General features: G+C 39.1%; 2 protein-coding genes across 3 annotated transcripts in view; both read left to right on the top strand.

The window, feature by feature from the left end:
- Positions 1–72: 72 nt before the first annotated feature.
- PSMA1 (proteasome 20S subunit alpha 1) lies at positions 73–12,525 on the top strand. Of its 2 annotated transcripts, none has more exons than XM_040456794.1 (10): positions 73–255; positions 1,485–1,529; positions 2,024–2,125; positions 2,246–2,349; positions 4,384–4,472; positions 5,335–5,405; positions 5,563–5,692; positions 6,611–6,690; positions 10,043–10,153; positions 12,157–12,525. In XM_040456794.1, exons 1-10 carry the CDS (start codon positions 253–255, stop codon positions 12,211–12,213), a joined length of 792 nt encoding a protein of 263 aa, XP_040312728.1. In that variant the 5' UTR covers positions 73–252; the 3' UTR covers positions 12,214–12,525. The 2 variants fall into 2 exon arrangements, with proteins under 2 accessions (XP_040312728.1, XP_040312727.1); XM_040456793.1 differs by having other exon boundaries at positions 82–197.
- A 3,969-nt stretch (positions 12,526–16,494) lies between these two features.
- COPB1 (coat protein complex I subunit beta 1) overlaps positions 16,495–20,798 on the top strand; it is a 37,654-nt gene continuing 33,350 nt past the window's right edge. The window contains exons 1-2 of the mRNA XM_040456795.1: positions 16,495–16,625; positions 17,339–17,488. Coding sequence (XP_040312729.1) covers positions 17,398–17,488 — 91 coding nt within the window. The 5' untranslated portion in view covers positions 16,495–16,625; positions 17,339–17,397. The remainder of the gene's footprint in view (positions 16,626–17,338; positions 17,489–20,798) is intronic.

Here is a 20,798-nt window from a genome sequence, read left to right on the forward strand (position 1 = left end):
GGGGGGGGTGATCTGGGAGTTTGAGGGTGGGGCAGCGCTGGGAGCCTATCGATATCTCTGGGATAGATTGCCTTGCCCTGCGCCGCCGCCGTCAAAATCCGAAGACTTGTTTGTAGATCGCCGAGCGGTAGTTTCGGTCGCGCTCCTGGGTCCGCACCTCTGCTGGAGGCCGCAGCCAGACCCGCGCCGGAGCCATGGTGCGTTGGATTCCGAGCTCAGGCAGGGTTGGGGCAAAGATCCGCCGACTGGGGGATGGTGAGCCGCCACTTCGGTCATCCTCAGAGCGGCCTGGGGCCACGGGGTATGGGAACCTCGGCCGACAGGAGGGTTCCAGCAGTGATTCAGCATCTCCGGCCTGGCGGGGAGAGGGGCGATGGGTAGTCAGTGCGGCCTTTCTCCCGGGCTTGTTTCGCTTTCCGCCGGGCCTGGGACACTACCTCCTCGGTCAACTAGATGAGCTCGCCCCTCAAGTTCCTACAGTCGGAGTAGTTCCGAGCGGTTCAGAATGGCTCCTCGTGCTCTATGTAGGAGAGGAGGAAATAGGGACTTGACTTGGCGGCTTCCCTGTACTGCCACTGCGGGCTTGATCCCAGAGTTTGGGTTCCAGGACAGCGTCCATTTTCCTTGTGGGTCCGTCTCATTTTTCTCTCCCCTACACTCGATCAGAAAGGGTTCTTTTCACTCACTTTGTCCAAGTGAATAAACCGAAGCTGAGAGAAGTGGTGTTATCACGGACACAGCCTAGGGCTCGGGGCTTCCAGTCTCATGTCTGCCATTCCAGCACTCAACTTTCTCACCCCCCGGGTTATTTCCCCAATATTGTGCTGGTAGACTTGTTTCAGTACCCTTATTAAAGCAGTAATGGTTCTGGCTCTGTAGCTATTTATTTGTGTTAACATCTAACTTCCCGAGAACATTCTTGTGTTTTTTCTTCAATATGAATGTTTATACGTACAAGGCACCGTTTTAAGTGCAGTAAGGGTTCAAAGATAAATCTGACATGTCCCTAATCATAAAGTGGAAAGGGAGTGTAGATAAAGAACTGATGGGAGTATGTGTTGGAATTTTGGGAGAAAAATAGAGAAGACTTAGAGAGATAGACATTTGAGTGAGGGTAAAGAAAAAGCGCTTTTGATCATTTATTAGGGCCCAGTATAAGAGAAGAGCCTAAGCAGAGATGGGAAGGAAAGGTGACACTATGAACTTTAGGAACGGAACCCAAAGGGAATGCTATAGATAGTGGTAGAATTGGAAGTTGGAAAGATGGGTCCTATCTAGATCTGCTCCTCCCTTGTAGCTCATGGTAAATTTAGAATTTGCTTGCAACTGAGTATAGCAGTAATCTTCCAATGAGTTTGTATTAATAGCAGGTGTTAATGTTGAATGGAAACAGATGGGAGAACAGTTTTTAATGATAGAGCTTGTTAAAAACTGGAATTTGTAGTGTTCTTAAGTTAACAGGTCTTTTTTTCTTTTATTTTCAGTTTCGCAACCAGTATGACAATGATGTCACTGTTTGGAGCCCTCAGGTAAAAATGTTGTGGTTTTCTTTATTTTAATTTTTTTTTTTTATGTTTATTTTGGAGAGGGAGAGAGACAAAGCGTGAGTGGGGGAGGAGCAGAGAGAGAGAGGGAGACACAGAATCCCAAGCAGGCTCCAGGCTCTGAGCCATCAGGACAACACCTGACAGGGCTTGAACCCATAGAGTGTGACATATGACTTGAGCCAAAGTTGGACGCTTAATCAACTGAGTGAGTCACCCGTGTGTCCCAGTAAAAATGTTTTATACTATATCTGTGAAGTGACTTTAGAAACTCATGAAAGTGTAAGCTGTGGCAAAATGGAATATAATCATGTTAGACATCCTGGAACCTAAGTTTATCATTAATAAGTTTCCTAGTTTAAAAGAAAAATCATTTGAGATTTAACCATACTCCCCTGAGATTTGGGACCACTAAATCAATTTTAAATATATAAAAGGATCTTACAAGATGACTCTAAGATGTGTTGTTTTCTCTTTAGGGCAGGATTCATCAAATTGAATATGCAATGGAAGCTGTTAAACAAGGTTCAGCCACAGTTGGTCTGAAGTCAAAAACCCATGCAGTGCTGGTTGCACTGAAGGTAAGTACAGCAGTAAATAAATCTTCCTCGTGTAGAAAATGAAACTGTCAGATAGAAGTTTCACTGCGTCGGTAATAAAATCTTAAATGTATTTTTATGTTCTGTAATGTCTCTGTTTAGAGAGCACAGTCAGAGCTTGCAGCTCATCAGAAAAAAATTCTCCATGTTGACAACCATATTGGTATCTCGATTGCGGGACTTACTGCTGATGCTAGACTGTTATGGTGAGTATGATCTTGAAAAGCAAAAGAAACATCCATTTGGATTCATCAAGATATGATGTTTTAGGAAGTTGTCTGGCAGAGTTTAGAAGTTCAGATTGTGAATACCTTACTGGATTTGGGCTCAGTTACTAAGTATTCCATTTCTTGATCCCTGTAGTAGTAACTACTACAATTAGCCATGTTAAGATTAAAGCTTTTGAGAAGTCACGTCATAATGCGTTACTTGTTAACTCAATGTTTATTGTTTGAGACAATGTTGTGTCTAAGAAGAGCTTGACACTTTTGTCTGGTTTCTAAGGATTGGCAGAACTACCCTTACTTTAATATGCCAGTATTTGTAAGACATTTATTTTTTGCGAATCTCATTACTGGATATTCATTCTGTATGTATGAGTCAGATATACATCTTGTCTTCTAGGAACTTAAAATCTAGTAGTATATCTTTAATACAAGGTAGAAAGTGGAGAGGAACAGGTAGATTTCTGTGAGAGTCCAGAGGAGATAGAGATGAGAGACATATAAGTGAAGAGCTGGGGCTTTGAAACCACTTAGGATTTGAGGTGAGGCTAGTTACTTACACCATTGATGCTTTTAGTATGTTGTGTTTCAGAGTTATTGTTGAATAGCCTAACATGTAGAGCACTTAACACAGTGCCTTTCAGGTAATTTATGAATGTGTGTGTTGGGAGGTCGAAGGTAGTTAGCCAAAACTAATCTCTTAAGCCTGTGATTTAGTGTTTATTTATTTTTGAGACAGAGACAGAGCATGAACAGGGGAGGGGCAGAGAGAGAGAGGGAGACACAGAATCTGAAACAGGCTCCAGGCTCTGAACTGTCAGCACAGAGCCCGACATTGGCCTCAAACCCACGAGCTGTGAGATATGACCTGTGCTGAAGTCAGACGCTTAACTGACTGACCCACCCAGGTGCCCCAAGCCTGTGATTTAATTAGGGAAGAAAGAATATACGCACAAAACGCAAATAGTAATGCCACTGTTGAAGATTTTAGAGTTATCCAGTGAGTCGCCTGCTCTCTTAGGTTGGCAAGATAGTGACGGCATTATTGGTTTCTGAGAGCTCTTGAAAGTGTAAAATATGTTCCATGGTCAAACGTTTTATTTACCCCATCTATCTAAAATACTGCCATGTAAATGTGTAAATGTGTAATCAATATAAAAACTTCATTAATGAGATATTTTGCATTGTTTTTTGTACTGAGTCTTTGAAATTTCAGGTGTATTTTGCACTTCTGGTACATCTCTGTTCAGGCTAGCCACCTTTTAAGTGCTTAATAGTCACATGTAATCAATACCTGCCATATTGGGCAATGCAGTATAGATAGCCTTGGGAAATGAGCTTAAATAAAAGTAGTGAACAAATAGCATGGTTCCCACAGTCAACATTTGATTATCAGATGTGACATACACATAAACTAGACAAAGCAACATGGAAAGAAAGGTGCATATCCATTTCCCTGTTGTTTATCCTGTTGTCTTTAATCGTTAGGCATGAATTCTGTTTTCCCCAATGTTACATCTGCTTGAATCTTGGTACGTTTAACAGTGAGACTCAATAGTCTAGTGTTCTGTGTCTCCTTTAGAGTGCTGCTTATGGAGAGGAGCAACATTGGCAGGAACATGTAGCACTGTCCTTGTATGGATTCTATTCCTTGCATTTGCTCTTTCGGGGAAATTTCAGTCAGCTTTCAAGAAAAAAAGCAAATAGTTACTCTTTTTGCTGGTTTAAGACCTAGAATTAAGATAATCTTATTGACAGTGGGAAAGGGTAAGAAAAGAGAGCTTGCTCTTTTTCTCTTGCTCAGCCTTCTCTAAACTACTCAGAGACCAAGTTTATCTAGAGTAAGGAATATTTAGTCTTTTTAAAAACCTCATCATGCCCCAGAGTTCAGTGTAAAAATGTATCCTTGTGGCATGTCTTTCTTAATCCATGTGAGGAAAAGCAAAAAGAAATCAAACTACTTTATTTAGATTGAAATAACTGATTTGAAATAACTCTGATTTGTTTCTTTTTTAGTAACTTTATGCGCCAGGAGTGTTTGGATTCCAGATTTGTATTTGACAGACCTCTTCCTGTGTCTCGTCTTGTATCTCTAATTGGAAGCAGTATCCTTTTTATGTTAGGATTTATGGATGTGAAATTCAAAGAATTTTGATACTTAATCCTTATGTTAATTATTATATAAAATACAACATAATGCTTATGTTAATTATTGGGAATATAATACATAGGATAGGTAAGATTCTGAAAACTTTAAGGTTAGTTACTTTTCAATAACAATGTTTAAAATTTAGAATTGTGGGAAGTTTTGCCATGGAAAAATGTTCTAAGTAAAGCATTAGATTGCTCTTTCATCAGCCCTATTCCAGACATAGAGAAGCCCAATTCAGGAAAACTATTCAAGTATCATTTTTAGAGGAGATTTAAAGTTTTTATTGGTGGTTCTAGATGTCCCCCCAAATTCTTAACCTCTCACCCAAAATAGATGAGGTACTCTACATAAGAGGAGATCATTTTGCTGGCACTCATTCTTAGGTTTTGTGGAGAGTCTTAACATTTAAAAAAAAAATTTTTTTTTAAATGTTTATTTATTTTTGAGAGAGAGACCATGCGAGTAGGAGAGGGGCGGGGGGGGGGGGGGGTAGGGGGTGGGGCGTGACACAGAATCTGAAACAGGCTCCAGGCTCGAGGCTGTCAGCACAGAACCTGATCCAGGGCTCAAACTCCCAGACCCTGAGATCGTGACTTGAGCCAAAGTCGGATGCTCAACCGACTGAGCCACCCAGGCACCCCTTCCCAACATTTTTTAATATGGGGCCAAAGAAATATGGTTCTTTTATTTTCTCTTTGCTGTGATGGATTATATGCAGCAATTAAAAAACCAAAGCTCTTTGTTAATAATGTTTAACTTGAAAAAAAAGATAGTACTTTATTCCTTGTTAGAACAGTTTCTTTAACTAGTTTAAGAGACCCAGATACCAACGCAACGATATGGCCGGAGACCATATGGTGTTGGACTGCTTATTGCTGGTTATGACGTAAGTTCATAGAATATTTGTTATATTTTGATGATTTTTCAAAACTGACTAGAAATTTCATAATTTTTAGCTCAAAGTCAAAAATTGTGTGTGTGTGTACATATATATATGCAATGTATGTATATATGTATATGTATTTTTTTTTTCCTGTTTGTAGGATATGGGCCCTCACATTTTCCAGACCTGTCCCTCTGCTAACTATTTTGACTGTAGAGCTATGTCCATTGGAGCACGTTCTCAATCAGCTCGTACTTACTTGGAGAGACATATGTCTGGGTTTATGGAGTGTAAGTAATTTTTTTTTTGTCCCCTCCAGAGATGAGCCAGAGATGAGAACCACTGTATTGGTTACCAATTATAAGTTCTGTTGACAACTTTTAGTTTTCTATGATTCTGTTGTTACTTTTAGCCACACAGACATTTCTGTATAAGTAGTGCATAGACAAGAATTAGGATAGCTATGAAAAAGAAAGGTAAAATGATGATGGAAGATGTGATCATGGGGCAGGTTTTCAAGTGCTTTGCTTAAACAGTGGTCTTGGACTTTAACACATGTTTTTTGGACATCTCTTAAGGTGCCTGTGTGGTTGTTGTTTACCCTTCATTCTATTGTGGTGTATTGCATTATTGGGCTTTTGAATATTGAACCAGCTTTGGATTCCTAGGACAAATCCCTCTTGATCATGATTTATAATAGTAACTATATATAGAAATGTTTACATAAAAATAATTGTTGCTGGATTCATTTTGCTGATATTTTGTTGAGGTTTTTTTTGTGTCTGTATTCATAAGGATAATTGATCTGTAGTTTTATTTTCTTGTGATATCTTTGTCTAGTTTTGGTATCAGGTTAATACTGGCCACATAGAAATATTGGAGACTTTGTTTATAAAGAGCAAATAAATTCCATAGAATACATTTTACAAAAATTTGAGCTGTAGCATTTGTGAGTGAGGATTCTCATTTAATTTAGCATAAAAAAGGTGAAATTTAGTAACAAAAATCATGTATTCTCCTCTTTAAGTAAAATAATAGCAATGTTATTTATTATTATTAGAAGATTATATGGCTAAACATTAAAATTTTGGCTTTTTATTGTGATATATTTATTATGTGACTAAAACCATAATAACAGACTGTAGACCTGATAAAAGCAGCCTCATGTGAAGATGAAATTAAGAAATAATTGTTAATTTCTTACATAGGCAATTTGAATGAACTGGTTAAACATGGTCTGCGTGCCTTACGAGAGACACTTCCTGCAGAACAGGACCTAACTACAAAGGTAGATAATCGTGTTTTTCAACTTGAAATTTTAACATTACAGGTCAATCACTTATTTCATAAGTATAAGTAATAGAGGAGTGTACACAGTTCTTCAATTTGGGAGATTTGCCTTGGTTCATTCTTTCTCTTTAAGCTATTCACTAAGTGATCTGATTTTGCAAGGATTTTTAAACATTTCTTTTTGGTGTAAAGTAATAAAGCCAGTAAGTTTTATGTAGAATGCCCTACATTTCTTTAGCAGGTCAGAATACCTTTGTATTATTATTATTTTTTTAATGTTTATTTATTTTTGACAGAGAAGGAGACAGAGCATGAGCGGGGGAGGGGCAGAGAGAGAGGGAGACACAGAATCTGAAGCAGGCTCCAGGCTCTGAGCTGTCAGCACAGAGCCCGATGCAGGGCTCAAACTCATAGACTGCAAGATTATGACCTGAGCTGAAGTCGGACACTCAACTGACTGAGCCACCCAGGCGCCCCGATACCTTTTTGTATTATTAACTCAGTTAACAAATATATGTATTGAGCACCTACCACGTGCAGACACTAGGCATTGAGAATATAAGCACAGCAAGCATCTTGGCCTTCATGGAACATACTATCCAAGTTGGGGCAAGAAAATATACCCATAAGTAAATTATATAATATATTAGAAGGTGATAAATGCCACAGAAAAAATAAAACAGGTTGAAATGAGAAAGACCATCTGGGTATAGGAAGGAGGTGTGCTGAGGAAAATTTAAAATAGGGTGGTCAAGGATGGCCTTGGATGGTCAAGAAAGTGAAATTTGAGGAAAATATCTAAAGGAAGTGAGTGAGTGAGTGAGCCATTCAGATGTCTAGTGCAAGATTAATCCAGGGAATACAAGTATAAGGGCCTTGAGTCCAGAACATTCCTTGTAGTTGAGGCAGGGAGGCTAGTAGTGTTGGAGTCAGTGATCAAGAGAAAGAGAAGGAATAAAGTCAGATAAATGGAGGCCAGATCATGTATAAACCATTGTAGGTATTTTGGATTTTATTCTGAGTGGGCTGTCAAGAGTTTGAGCAGAAGAATACCATGATTTGATTTAGGTTTTAAAGAGTCATTCTGGTTGCCATTTTGAGAACAGATTATAGTAGGCAACATGGGTGAAAATAGTTTTAAAACTGTTAAGATAATGCAGATGAGAGAACGTGGTGAATTAGAGCAGAGCTGTGGAGTTGGAGAGGGGGGTAAGTGGTTCAGTTTGGGGTATGTTTTGAAATTAGAGCTAAAAATGTTTGCTAACGAATTAGTTGTGAGGGTGTGAGAACAACAACAAAACAAGTGGTTTTCAAAATTTGGGGCCTGATAGATTAAGGAGAGGTTTACATTTACTGAGATGGATAAGACAGTAGAGGGACAGGTTTGGGGGCGGGAGTTGTGGAAGATCAGGCAGTTAGCTTGGGACTTATTAAACCTGAAATGCCTATTGTCCATTGGTGATATAAAATAAGCAGTTTTTGGGGCACCTGGCTGGCTCAGTCAGTGGAGCATGCGACTCTTGACCTCAGGGTTGTGAATTCAAGCCCCATGTTGGGTGTAAAGCTTACTTTAAAAAAAAAAAAAAAAGCAGCATTTATCAGATGTGTCTCCCCTAAAGTTTGGTGGAGAATGGTCTAGCCTAGACTTACAAATTTTGGAGTCTTTATGTAGAAATGGCATTTTGAGACTGGATTGGATGACACTGCTAAAGGAATCATAGTTTTGTAAGAGGTTTAAGGCCTGGGCCAGGGGCACTCTAACCTTCAGAGATTGGAAGGTAAGTATCAGCAAAAAGGACTAAGAATGATGACCAGGGAGATAGGAGGAAAACTTAGAAAGTGAGACATTCTTGAAAGCAAATGAAGAAACTATTTCAAGGAGGAGGGAACAAAAAATTGGTAATACATCAAGGAAGATGTGGAGTGAGAATTAAATGTAATGGGGGACCCGACTAGACGGTTTCATTGGAATGGTGAGCCAAAAGCCTGAAAGGGATGAATCAGTAGAGAATGGGCAAGGACGGACTGGAGGCAGCTCTGTGGAGATTTTCTCTTGCAGGGTCAGAGAAATGGGTGGTGACTGGAAGAGAATGAAGGGAAGTTTTTTGTTTTGTTTTTCTTTTAATTAAGATGGGAGAAATTACAGCATGTTTGGTGCATGGTTATAAGAATAATCCCTGTAAAGGGAAACATTTATGTAGGAGGAATATGAGAAAAACTGCTAGACCAGTGTCCTTAAATAGTACACAGGTGGAAGAAAGGTAGACAGACCTTAGAGAGGAAATTGGACTATTCATTAACACAGCAAGGGAGAGGATCTAGGGATATGATACCATGGGAGCTTGTGAACATTCTCTTCTAATTGCTTCTGTTTTCTCAGTGAAATGAGAATGGAAAATGTTAGAAGATGTCCAGGAGAAGAGATTGAATGATGTAGGGACCCATATAGTACAATGCAGGAATGATCATTAACCAGAGTATAGGTATCAGTCAGCATTTTATAAACCCATTTTGTTACAGTGATTAGATAATTATTATGTAATATATATGTGAAGAATTTATAGCCTGATAATCTTTTGAAAATAAGTTTTCCTATCATAAAAGTAATTTTTTTCAAAGAAATCAGGAATGTACATTAAATTATTTTTATTTGTTTAAAGTACCCATAATGCTATCACTGAAGATGACTGTCTTTTAAAATTTGGGTTTATAGTTAACTGTTGACATGTACACTTTGGAAAAGTTTGCTCAGGTATCTGGGTTTCTGATTTCATATTTTTACTGAATCGTGGATAATGATTCAGTGAAATCATTGAGAGAAGTCCTATATATCCTTATGCCTCAAATTTTCACTAAAATTTTAATTTTACACTGGATAGCATTCACTGAGCATTTTAAGAATTGGTCTTTAATTTTAATATGTAGAACATAGTTCTAGGAGCCCACCAACTTCAGCACTTTATAACCCACTACTTACTCTCTTTCCTTGTTAAGAACCATCATCTCTTAAACAAGAAACAAACCTGATTGTTTCTTAGGAGTTAGGCTTACTGCTTAGCTAAGTGATTTGCTCCATCACACTGGTCTGCAGCACATTCTCATTATGATTCAACTTGCGAATTTCTTGGTGGCATAGACCTTTGAAGTTACTCGTGATTATCAAAATATGAAATTTGCAAGTTATAAGAGTCTACAGTTTTCTTCCTTTTTTCTCTACATTGAGTGTTTTTCAAGTCTTATTTAAGTGCTATATAAACTTTTATTCTGCTTTGTTTCACCCATTTAATCATAAACATTTTTCCAACCTAAATTCTCTTGATTTTTAATTTTTACCTTTTTTTCCCCCTCAGAATGTTTCCATTGGAATTGTTGGTAAAGACTTGGAGTTTACAATTTATGATGATGATGATGTATCTCCATTCCTGGAAGGTCTTGAAGAAAGACCACAGAGAAAGGCACAGGTATATAACTAATCATTACACCAGAGACTTTAGTTCTGTTATAAGCTGCTGTTCCTACCACAAGTGTGTAAACCTACCATTTTTGTTTTTAATTATTGAGGTAGGCTCATAATTCAAATGACAGTAGGAGAACTTAGAACTGAGTAATGTGAAATACTGAGGGAGCAGTTATCTACATAAGTGAAAGAGGGTTGATAATCTAGTTATCTGTTGCTATTTTTCACAATTCTATGGGTTGACTGGCTAAATAATTCTTTTGCTAGTCTTACTTAGGGCCTCTTGTGTTGAAGTCAGTTGAAGCAGGGGGGCTGGAACATCCAAGATGGCTCTACTTATGCGTCTTTTTTTTTTTCTTTTAATTTTTAATGTTAATTTTGAGAGAGATGGAGTGCAAGGCAGGGGAGGGGCAGAGAGAGAGAGTGAGGGAGACACAGAATCCGAAGTAGGCTCCAAGCTCCAGTCTGTCGCCACAGAGACTGATGTGGGGCTGGAACCCACCAACCACAAGATCATGACCTGAGCTGAGGTCGGATGCTTAACCAACTGAACCACCAAGTCACCCCTTTTTTTGTTTTTTGTTTTTTGTTTTTGTTAATGTTTTGTTTTATTTTATTTTATTTTATTTGTTTATTTTGAGAGCGAGCACAAGCAGGGAAGGAGCAGAGAGACACTCCCAAGTAGGCTCCACACTGTCAGAGCAGAGCCCGACCCAGGGCTCAATCTCATGAACCATGAGACCATGACCTGAGCCGAAATCAAGAGTTGGACACTTAACTGAGGGAGCTACCCAAGCTTCCCCTCACGTGTCTTCTTTATTCAGACTTATCTTAGAGGGACAGTTAGAAGGCTGAGACTGCTGCTAGGATGGCTGTGTCCTCTCAGAACCTTTCTTCAGCAGGGTAGCGTCTCAGAGCTTGTAAAAGTTCAAAAGCTCCAAAGTGGAAGCTGCCAGACATTCTAAAAGCCTGAGGCTCGGGAGTGGCACAGCATCAGTTTTGCACATTTTATTGGTTAAAACAAGTCACAGGGCCGGCCAAGAGTCTGTAGGAGTGAGGACTGAGGGAGAGTTCATTGGGGACCCTCTGGAAACTAAGTTGGCTCTTCACAAATACTGAGAAAAGGGTCAGGAAATACTGGTCTTTTTGGTTGAATATTTAGAATACACATTGGCGGGGCCCCTGGGTGGCTCAGTCGGTTGAGCGTCTGGCTTCCACTCAGGTCATGATCTTATAGTTCATGAGTTCAAGCTCCACGTTGGGCTCTGTGCTGACAGCTCAGAGCCTGGAGCCTGCTTTGGATTCTGTGTCCCCCTTTCTCTTTGCCTCTCCCCTGCCCGTGCTCTGTCTCTGTCTCTCAAAAGTGAATAAACATTAAAAAATAAATAAAATTTCTTTAAAAAAAAAAAGAATACACATTGGCTATTTACAGATACTTATTTGATAGTTGTATAATTGAAAATAAAGTGTTCTGGAGAGACACTGTTTTCTATAGGGTGAATTTTTTTTTCACCTTGGAGAGGATATTGTTGGTACTATTTAGAGAAGCAAGATTTGCATTGTATTTAAACCTGTTGGTAAGAACCAGCACTGTTGGGGAGAATGCTGTAAGTTCCACACAGCTGGTTGGTTTGACCATGTTTTCACTCTGTTTATTAGTGCTAAAGAGGAAGAGAATGCCTAAAATCTACTGATTATATTCTAAGGCTAGTAGTGATGATAAAAGGAAGGCCTTTATTCCTAACCAAGACAATATGGTAAAATGCTGGAATTGTTCGGTGATGCTTTGGTTTTCAGACCTATAAAATTACGTCTGTTTAAAAACAAAAACAAAAACAACTTTGTTCAGAAATTTTAAGAGGACAATCAACTAAAATTGAATATCCAAAATCTTTCCTAACCCCTTTTCTCATAAATTCTTTCAGACTGTAGTAAGTGTGATAAGAAGTATATATTAGTCAAGTGATTTTTTTTTTGACCTATTTTGTTTTTTTCTTCCCCTTACAGCCTGCTCAACCTGCTGATGAACCTGCAGAAAAGGCTGATGAACCAATGGAACATTAAGTCATAAACCAGTCTATCTGTATATTATCAAATATGTAAGAATTCAGGAGCACGTACTGATGACAATAATCTATACTTTGAACCAAAAGATGCAGGGTGGTCTTATGGTATGTTTTAGGAATCAGCCCAGATGTGTTTTTCCCAGGCTACTTCTCTGAAACCATATGATGGTATGCATTTTTTTTTTGAGAGGGTCTATATAATCATTTTCTAGAAAGTATAGTTATCTGTACTAATGTTTTTATATGAAGAACATAGTGTCTTTGTGGTTTTAAAGACAACTGTGAAATAAAATTGTTTCACCTGCTGGTGTATTGGGTTTTTGTTTTTTAAGTAGCTTCAACTGTAAATAGTACGAGAGATTACAACTGGTCATCTGCCATGTTTACCAAATTAAATTGCCTTATGTTTAGTGACGGGGAAAATAATACCTTTTATCTATCACAACCTTATACCAGTTCCCTGTGTGTGGACTTGCTACATGAGAATCTATGGAGATTTGTTTCAGAATACAACTTGCAAAGTTCAACCCTGGAGATTTCTTAATAAACCTAAGAAACCTCCCCTTTGCAACCACCATAGTAGCGAGACTATTAACATATGAATGGTTTTTCTTTCCAACCAGCAGATGGCAGTAGTGCTAGCTCTGGCCTCCGTGTAGGGAACTTCCTGCAAAAATAACAAAGGGAAATTTTAATCCCAAACCATCATTTCCTCTCAGCCTGCCCAGCCCCACTCCATCGTAATCTTTAGGCTGACTTCCATTATTTTTGTGAGTGGTGTATGCAGAAATTGCAGAACAATTTTTATCTTAGGCCATGCAAAATGAAATCTGAGGAAATCTGATTTACAAAACAATCCAACATTTCGCTGCTAAGAAGCTGAGAGGAGTTTTTATTTCCTGAAATTCCTATCTAGAAAGGAGCAGTTCATTTGTAGATAGGGAATTTGGATTTTAGACCTAATTCTACTAATTAGTTATCATTGTCTTCGGGCAAGTTACTTAGCTCTATTTTAAGGAACTCCTTTGGAGAATTAGTGTGAAGGTTAAATGGGAGAATTTATGTGAAAACTTGGACACTTTAAAATTCATAAATTGTTACTTTACTTTTTTTTCCAGATCACCTAAAACTTTAAAAGCTTGAGTAGATTTAAATCTCTAGCTTCTTGAAGGGAAAGTGCTAGGTGCTTTCTGGCAAACTTGTTGAGAGAAAGACCTGACTAAATATAGGAATGTGTATGAGGTGTTGGGTCTGTGTTCTGAAAGTAGCCTCAGGAGTCTGCCATTTGAGCTTGGGATGAGACCACAAGTACCATGTGGCCATTTGACCTACAATAGATTTGCATTAAGCACATGCAACTTTCATAAACGCAAAGTGAAGAGGGAGTTCTCCCACAGGCCTTCAGACTCAATAGCTAGTATAGTCTGGAGGAGGGAACATAAGTGGGAAATTTCATAATCTGATCTTTAAAGCCTCAGGCGGGTCTCTTCTGTGCCTATCATTGTGCCAGCCTCTGTCTTGTTGAGTGATTCTGTTGTTTAAAGATAACATGTATAATGTATATCATATTGTACCTGTTCCTAAATGTAAACCAATTACTTGACTGGTGCTCAGGTGGGAAAAAAATGTGATCTGGATAGTACTTAAGAGGCGATTTTAAAGATTTTTTTTTAAAGATTTTTTTGAGAGAGAGAAAGAGAGAGAGAGACAGAGTGCAAGCGGGGAGGGGCAGAGAGAGAGGGAGACACAGAATCTGAAGCAGGCTCCAGGCTCTGAGCTGTGAGCACAAAGCCTGACTCTAGGCTGGAACTCACAAATCGCAAGATCATGACCTGAGCCGAAGTCGGATGCTCAACTGACTGAGCCACCCAGGCGTCCCCAGAGGCGATTTTAGTAATCTTTTTAATATATGATGTTAGTCTTATACGTTGACCTTAGAATTTAAAATCGTTTCCACCCCGGTAAGATTCAGTCAACTCCACTGTTTGTACAGAGTTCATTGTAATGCCTTTTCATTGTCACTTTGTCTAGTGTGTTATATTCATTCTGTTTAGTCTGTGTTAATGATAAACAATAAAATTCCTATTTGTATCCTCTCATAAAACCGATCACTGATACACAAACAATCAATTTACCTGGAATTTATTAGACATCTATATGTACAGCTTTGAAGAACTCATGGTTAAAAAATAAGAGGCAGTAAAGTGGGTCACCGGATTCAGGTTGTGGGACCAGCTTTCTCAATGTTTGATGATTTTGTGATTTGAGAGCAAGTCCCTTTTCTTTAGGCCTTGATTTCCTAGATGCCTGTTTTTATGATTCTTGGTATATGACTCTCAAAAGGTCTTTGCTCTCAAAAAATTTAAATTTCACATACATTCAAAATGATATAATTACATAGTAGAATAGAAAATAGAAGCCCCAAAACAAGGTGCATGTTATAAACCAGGAAGAAATAGGCTTTTCAAGGTCATGATATCTGTTGAACAAGCTCTGTACTTAATATACATCAATACATATACACCACCAATGACATTTTAAGTGCAGACCTAAAATGAGATTTTCTAAAACATTGTATTTTCTTGCCCTCTTCACATTTAATAGTTTCCTTAATGACTCTGTCACGGTAAGTCTCAAATTTTCTTCTGTAACACAATGATCCTCCAGGGCAACTGAAGTGGGTGTGGTTGGTCCTACACCATAGTGGCTCTAAACTGAGCTTTCATATTGCTGTCTAGTTTTTACGCTTTTGGGGGCCTTATTTCATGCCAACAGATTGTCACTTTTTGATATGTGGGCTTGGAAACCAGATACTGTACTTGAAAAATTTCATGTTAAACACATGAAAGTGAAAGAACCTGTTGTATATATATAGCTTGGGTTGATCTCAAGGGAATTACGTGGCATGAAAAAACAATCTCAGTGGTTACATTGTATAGTTCATATATATTACATCCTTGAAATGAAAAAATTACAGAGATATGGGAAATTACAGACTTGCCAGAGACTAAGGAAGTGGCTGTGACTGTAAAAGGATAGCAGGAGGGATCTTTAAAAGTGTTCTGTATCATTTCTGGTGGTAGTCACATGAATCTAAATATGGCAAAATTGCATAGAACTAAATACACAAGTGAATACATGTAAAACTGGTGAATCAGATGAGGTAAGGACTGAATTATATCAATGTCAATCTCTTGGATTTGGTATTGTACTATAATGATGCAGAATGTTACTACTGGAAGAAACTAGTGGGATAGTATATGGGATCTCTAGATCACTCCACAATTATTTAGATGAAAAAAAAATTTTTTTTAATCAATGCACGGGTTTTGAAGAGCTTTCTTAGAAAGTGCTATAAATGGGTGACTTTCGTGATATATTCTGGGTGCTTGAAGAATTTACATTTTGCTTGATGGTTCTAAAAATCTCAAATAGCTAGATTCTGGATACACGAGGCAATATTTGTATTGTCTTCCTAACTGAAGTGAACCTATTAAGGGCAAGTTCTGTCAGATGTCTTTGTATTCACAGTATTTTGCTCAAGGGTTCAAAAAAAATGTTTAATGATAATTGGGCAGAAAACCTTTGCTGGGAAGATGCTGTGTGGGGGCAGATGGAACCTCAAATGGGCAAAACTGAAGGTGCTATGGCTGATTGTAGCTGTAACAATTAGGTTTGTGGAGACAGGTAAAAATCCTTTAAAATCGTTAATCTCCCTTTGTACGTTAAAAAAAAAAATTAATTTCTTGGGTGCTCAAAAAGGATCGTGAAAGGGACCATTACGAGATAAAGAGTGGCCTTGATGTTCCAGTAAACCCAGCCTAACTGCAGAGGCAGAGATTCAGACTACTGGAGAGGAGTCGTTAAGAACTGAAATGGATCTTCATAGAATCTAGTGTTACCTATTAGAAGAAATGAGGCGACTTTCCCAAATAGTAATTAGTTACTTTCCCTGTTTTGTTAGTGGGTGAACTAGAAAATGGCTTCCAGCTCCCAGTCTGGTGCTCTTTCCCCCTGGACCACACAACCCTATTTTCCTCTTTCCGGGCACTTCCTCCCTTGCCTGTTGCAGTTCCTGAAAGAAACAATTTCTAAGTACCACTTAAATAACCACAGCGCTTAATTCGGCGCTTGGCTTGCGGGGAAAGCTTAATGCTTCTCCAGTCCCCAACGTAGTCTAAAACAACCGTGGACTAGAGGAAGAAACTTGCAGCGTACTTGCAGAGCGCAAGCGCAGGACAGAGAAGGCATGTCCTCTCTGAGTTGCCGTAGGCGCTAGGTGGCTTGGCCTCGTAACCCCCACCCCCTTCCACGTCAGCCGAAGACTGTGCGGAGCGGCGGCTGCTGCTGCGGGTTGGAGCCGGAGTCTACGGTCCCACCGTTGCCCTAGCTGCCGCCCCTTGGAGCCAGGTAGCGGGCTACAAGCCCCCAATCTCGGAGGCGTGTTGGGCCGGGCTGAGTCGGAGGAACTGGCTCTCCGGCGGGAAGATGAGGAAGGGGAGCGGCTAGGCCGCTCGCGTCCGGGCCTGGCCAAGTGGAACGGGGGGCTGGGAAGCTCTGGGCCAGACGCCCCTTCCCGTCCTTGCGTACTGACCAGGGGTCTGAACTCTTCCCGGGCTCCGGGACTCACCATTCCAGGGCGGGGGGCTGCCTTGCAGGAGGAAGAGGAGGGGTGGGGTGCAGCGCACCCATTGACCCTCGGACACGCAGTCGCGTCCACCCATGAACGCGAAATGTTTGCAGATTTTTAGCTGAGTACTCGTGCGCAGGTCTCTTGAGCAGTTCAGATTGTGTGTTATGTTCAAAAATCATTGTTCTGTTAAATGGTGGGGTGGGGCTGGAGGACTGTCACTGTATTGTGGGCCTTAGTGTTGCAGTACAGCATTCTCAAGTCCTGGGCGGGTTTGTGGGGTGGGAGATAATATACCTTAGACCGAGGCAGACCGTGTTTTTTATTGTTAGGCATTATTTTTATGGGACCACATATAAACTGATCCCACTCTTCTAATACTTTAAACTCACTAGCCAAACGGAATGAACTTTAGACAGTAAAGATCACAATAGTTACTGGTTGTGTTTTTGGTTTTTTACTTGTAACGATAGCCTTGTATTTCTTTTTCTAGATTTTCTGGCATCTGTCATCCTTAAGTCTTGTATCGAGATTTGATTATATCCCGAAACCATGACGGCTGCTGAGAACGTGTGCTATACGTTAATTAACGTGCCCATGGATTCAGAACCACCATCTGAAATTAGCTTAAAAAATGATCTAGGTAAACTCTGATAATATTTTGAAAATTAAATGGAGAAAAAAATGAAAATAAAAAGCTCCTTTTCAAGTTTCTTTGTAATTAGAAATAATTTTGTCTAAACACTGTTTTCTAGGATCTCTTTAATAGACCTTTGGTCTTACTGAAAATGGAAACTTGTTACATTTAGGCTTGCAATATTGGTTTTTGGAAATAACATCTCAATTTGTCTTTACTAAAGTAAAGTTTAGTTGTTAGATATAATGGCTTGTGTAGCTTAATATATTATGCTGAAGTATAGCTGACAGTTTTCTATAGATAACAGGTTGAGAATGTGTATTTGAATGTCTTAATTTCTTTGTGCACTGAACTTCATATTCCTTAGCTTGTAAAACCAAAAGAACTTTGTTCTTTTGGGTTTGCCACCTATTGAACAAATGAAGTCAAGCTTTTTCAAGCTTTTGAGGTTTAAAAAAGTTTAAGCTTTTTTAAAGCATTTTATACAAAAAGAAAACAAGTGGATTTTAAAAGTGTATATCTGTCTCCTTTTTGTGAGTGATTCTGTCAGAAACTTTTTTTTAAAGCAACGCACATTCCAAAGTAATAATTCTTGTTTCATTGAACTACTGAAAATAAGTTTAACCTACACAGGTGACTCTAATCTAAGAATAGAGTGAGAATTATGCTTCAAATCTTGGAAATATCTTTTAGAAGATAATTTGCAGTTTGAAAGGAGACAATATTTTACTTGCCTCAATCAGCTGCATTGAATACCTCCTGATTTTAGGCTACTTAACATTAGGTTTCTATTGAGATCTATTTTTAGAGAAGGAAAAAGAAACCCTCCTTTATGGCATTTAAACCCATACCCCTATATACAAAAGCTACATATAGTTCCTTTTTTTTCATGTTTATGTAAGATAGTAGAATGAAATGCAAATTAATAAATTTTCATTACTTTTTTTACACTTTTCTTTAAAAAAATTTTTTTTAATGTTTATTTTAGAGAGAGGACAGAGCGTGAGTGGGGGAGGGGCAGATAGAAAGGGAGACCCAATCCCAAGCAGGCTCCAGGCTCTGAGCTGTCAGCACAGAGCCCCACTCAGGGCTCAAACTCATAAACTGTGAGATCATGACCAAGCCGAAGTTGGACACCCAACTGATTGAGCCACCCAGGTGTCCCATTTTACATTTTTCTTAAGGTTTATTTATTTATTTATTTATTTATTTTTTAATTTTTTTTTTCAACGTTCATTTATTTTTGGGACAGAGAGAGACAGAGCATGAACGGGCGAGGGGCAGAGAGAGAGGGTGACACAGATTCGGAAACAGGCTCCAGGCTCTGAGCCATCAGCCCAGAGCCCGACGTGGGGCTCGAACTCACGGACTGCGAGATTGTGACCTGGCTGAAGTCGGACGCTTAACCGACTGCGCCACCCAGGTGCCCCAAGGTTTATTTATTTTTAAGAGAGAGCGCGTGAGCGCTAACGGGAAGGGGCAGAGAGAGAGACAGAATCCAAAGCAGGCCCCAGGCTCTGAGCTGTCAGTACAGAGCCTGATGCGGGGCTGGAACTCACAGACGGAGAGATCATGACCTGAGCCGAAGTCAGACACTGAATCGACTGAGCCACCTAAGCACCCCACTATTTTTTTTCTTAAAATTTAAAAGTTTTTGCTTTTAGACCCTAAAATACTGAGGTTATAGATGGGAAGATAAAGAACAGAATCTGTCCTTAATTGTATCTTTTTTTTGTAATTGCAGCTGCCTTAATTACCTTCCCCTTACCAAGAAAGAAAGAAGTAGTCTTAAATCTCAAATTTTATGTGTCTGTGCATATATATATTTAATGTTTATTTATTTATTTTGAGAGAGACAGGGAAGTGGAGAATCCCAAGCAGGCTCCTCAGCGCAGAGCCCAACGTGGGGCTCAAACCCATAAATTGTGAAATCATGACCTGAGCAGAAACCAAGAGTTGGTCACTTAACCATCTGAGCCACCCAGCCGCCCCTGCTGTATATATTTTTTACTGTATCTCAAAAGAGTTGATATGAGAAAAAGTTTAGAAATAGTTTCCAGTTAGAGTAACAAATACTTTTTTGTTTGGTGATATATTGAGTTATTTTATGTATACTTTTATTAGTCAATCGATATGAGTTCTGATGACTTTACATTACCCGGAGTAGGAAGTACTTGGTTTATTTTGGTTTATTTGTTAGTAGTGTCATAAAGGACAAGAAGTTCTGAAAATTTTGAAGATATAGGGAAAAAAGTATCCTTTACCTCACTTTGAATTGTTGGAATAAGTGGAAATTGGGGTTAAGAGGGCTGGAAATATAAATGATTGTATATTTTTTACAGGTTTTCTATTTAGTTACCAGTTAAAAGTTTCTGCTAAACTTTTAGAATTTGCTAATTTGGGAAAAGTAGTAAAAAAAAAAAAACTGGAACAAAAGACATCAGCATTATAATGATACAGTTTTATGCCTTTTGGACTTTGTGTTTATGTTATCAAACAGATTAGGGAAAAAAACTTAACTTTTTTTTTTATATTCAGGAAGCTTCCGGACAGAGATAAGACCTGTTTAGGCTCACAAATCCAACTTTAGCTACTTAAAACTTTGCCCAGTCTGTCATCTTATCATAGTTTTTGCTATCAGCTTCTGTCACCTCTCCTGATGCTTTGTTTTTGTCATCCTCACAGACTTAAAAACTGAAGGTTTGCACAGATTGATTCTTCATCATTTTTCGGTTTCTTGAGTTGATGTGGCACATACCAAGTTTTTCATATGTAGCAGGATAATACTCTGAAGCAGGGAGAGATGCATGAGAAAGTGGTCTGTTTTAAAAAAAAATTTTTTTTTTTAACGTTTATTTATTTTTGAGATAGAGAGAGACAGAGCATGAACGGGGGAGGGTCAGAGAGAGGGAGACACAGAATCTGAAACAGGCTCCAGGCTCTAAGCTGTCAGCACAGAGCCTGACGCGGGGCTCGAACTCACAGACCGTGAGATCATGACCTGAGCCGAAGCCGGCCGCTCAACCGACTGAGCCACCCAGGCGCCCTCTTTTTTTTTTTTTTTTAACGTTTATTTATTTAAAAAAAAATTTTTTTTAACATTTATTTATTTGAAATTGGTCTTTTTTTTTTTAATTTTTTTTTTTTCAACGTTTATTTATTTTTGGGACAGAGAGAGACAGAGCATGAACGGGGGAGGGGCAGAGAGAGAGGGAGACACAGAATCGGAAACAGGCTCCAGGCTCCGAGCCATCAGCCCAGAGCCTGATGCGGGGCTCGAACTCACGGACCGCGAGATCGTGACCTGGCTGAAGTC

Source organism: Herpailurus yagouaroundi, unplaced genomic scaffold (genome assembly GCF_014898765.1).
Source record: "Herpailurus yagouaroundi ecotype Mexico unplaced genomic scaffold, PumYag 218, whole genome shotgun sequence".
Classification (NCBI taxonomy): domain Eukaryota; kingdom Metazoa; phylum Chordata; class Mammalia; order Carnivora; family Felidae; genus Herpailurus; species Herpailurus yagouaroundi.